This window comes from Plasmodium gonderi (assembly GCF_002157705.1).
Source record: "Plasmodium gonderi DNA, contig: Pgo-contig_179, whole genome shotgun sequence".
NCBI lineage: Eukaryota > Apicomplexa > Aconoidasida > Haemosporida > Plasmodiidae > Plasmodium > Plasmodium gonderi.
In genome coordinates, this window is record NW_021629097.1 from 4105 (window position 1) to 6080 (window position 1976).

Sequence of the window (1976 nt, forward strand, 5' to 3'; positions counted from 1 at the left end):
AATATATTATATAATAAGATTATCTTAATTTCTTATATATGTGAATGAAATAAATACCAATTCAAGTAAGCTTATTATAACTGAATTTCCTATTTTTCCTATTGAATTATATATTTTATGATATTAGATATATAAAAAAAGAAAATTACGTATCTATATATTAAAGGTAATGTGATTTATTAGCATTATATAATTTTTTTTATATATGTGATAAATAAATTATATAATAATTATAAAAAACCTTATCCTTTTGTAATATATTTTATTTGCCAGTGACAAATTTTTTTTATAATATATTTATATAATTTTTTCTTATTACTATACATATAAAATGTATTGTTTTTCAAAAATTATTACTATTATTGTTTATATTGAAATGTAATTGATGAGAACTCTAATTAATTAAAGATTTGTACGAAAATAAAAAATATAACAAAGCACATATTTACATGCATTATTTTTCTTAATTTGAATGTGAATATTTATGTGCCAATATATTTTATTATCGTATATTTTTTCAACGCTTATATAGTATAATGTCATCAAATGGGCGTAAAGAACATGTAATTCTTAATTCTTGTTATGAACATTACCATATTAAAATTCTTTAAAATTCCCATTTGTATATATTTAATATAAAATAATTCTTAGATTAATGTATTTATTTAAATAGTGGTATATATATTTTTTTAGTTTAATTCATTATTTACTGCTTTTCCGGAATACCAAGGAATTATGGATAAAAATAGTACGGTTCATTATGAGGAACTTTGGAATAAAATTTGTCTGACGTTTGATAAAAAATTCAATACTGTTAATATAAAGGAAAAAGTCAATTTATGCACTCAAGCGATGAAATATTTATATAATATATTAAGCGATATTCATAAAGTCCCCGATAAAAATCACTTTAAATACCTTTATTATTGGATATACAAGAATCACTTAAAAGCCAAGAAACATAGTAATTACATCAAAGATTTCTATAAGGAAATAATTAGAGTGTACAAAGTTGGTGGATATTTTACATACTTAGTAGATTCTTTTCTAGATGTCATATTTGATAAGGAATTGGAAATAATAACTGATATATGTGATATGAGCAATAAACTTAATGATATAAAATATAATACTTTTACATTTTGTGAAAATAAAAGTAGATGTGATTGTGCAGATGAATGTGCTGATATATACATGCGCGGACATAACATATGTGAGAATAATGGGTATAAAGATTTTTGTGAAATATTAGAAAGTTATAAAAATGAATACAATGTATTGGATATATCACAATCATGTGATAAAATTAAATGCAAAGCATTACCTTGTGAAATTTTTGAAAATATAATAATACCATCTGCTCATATTAATACATCAAAAACTGCTATAATATCATCGTATCTAATACTAATAATACCTGCTTTATTATTTATAATTTATAAGGTTAAATGTTATGTTGATATATATAATTGTATAATAATATTTAAAATAAAAGAAAAACAAATTATAATATTAATATATTTTTAATACAAAATATTTTCCTTTACAAATTAGTTCCTTCCATATAATTCATGCTTACATCTTGGAATAAAAAAGATAAAAAATAAGTGTCTTGATCTCAAAAAAGAATGGAGTAAATCGGAAATCTCAGAAATATATAAAAAAATTCATTGGAATAATAATTATAATGTCTTATATAATTCCCATTATATTGAAAATTAATTATGTATTTCATTAAAATTATTTTTATAAGCTCATATAGAATAATGAAATCAAAATATTTTCAGAATTTTTCTATCAAAAGATTATGTGAAAAAAAAAATTCATATACAATATAAAATAATAATATGTCAATTTAACAAAATATTATTTCAGTGAATTATTATGCTATATTTGAATTTATACCTAAGGATCATCAATTAAATTTTTTTTCTTATTTTTGTGTTTTAGGGTTCAAGGTTTCGGGTTTATCGCAA

General features: G+C 20.2%; 1 protein-coding gene across 1 annotated transcript; it reads left to right on the forward strand.

Moving 5' to 3' along the window:
• Positions 1 to 536: 536 nt before the first annotated feature.
• Positions 537 to 1722, forward strand: PGO_001665 (variable surface protein; the record flags this gene model as incomplete). Its single annotated transcript, XM_028690989.1, has 3 exons — positions 537 to 563; positions 694 to 1443; positions 1555 to 1722. 3 exons carry the CDS (start codon positions 537 to 539, stop codon positions 1720 to 1722), a joined length of 945 nt encoding a protein of 314 aa, XP_028546790.1.
• Between the last annotated feature and the right edge of the window lie 254 nt (positions 1723 to 1976).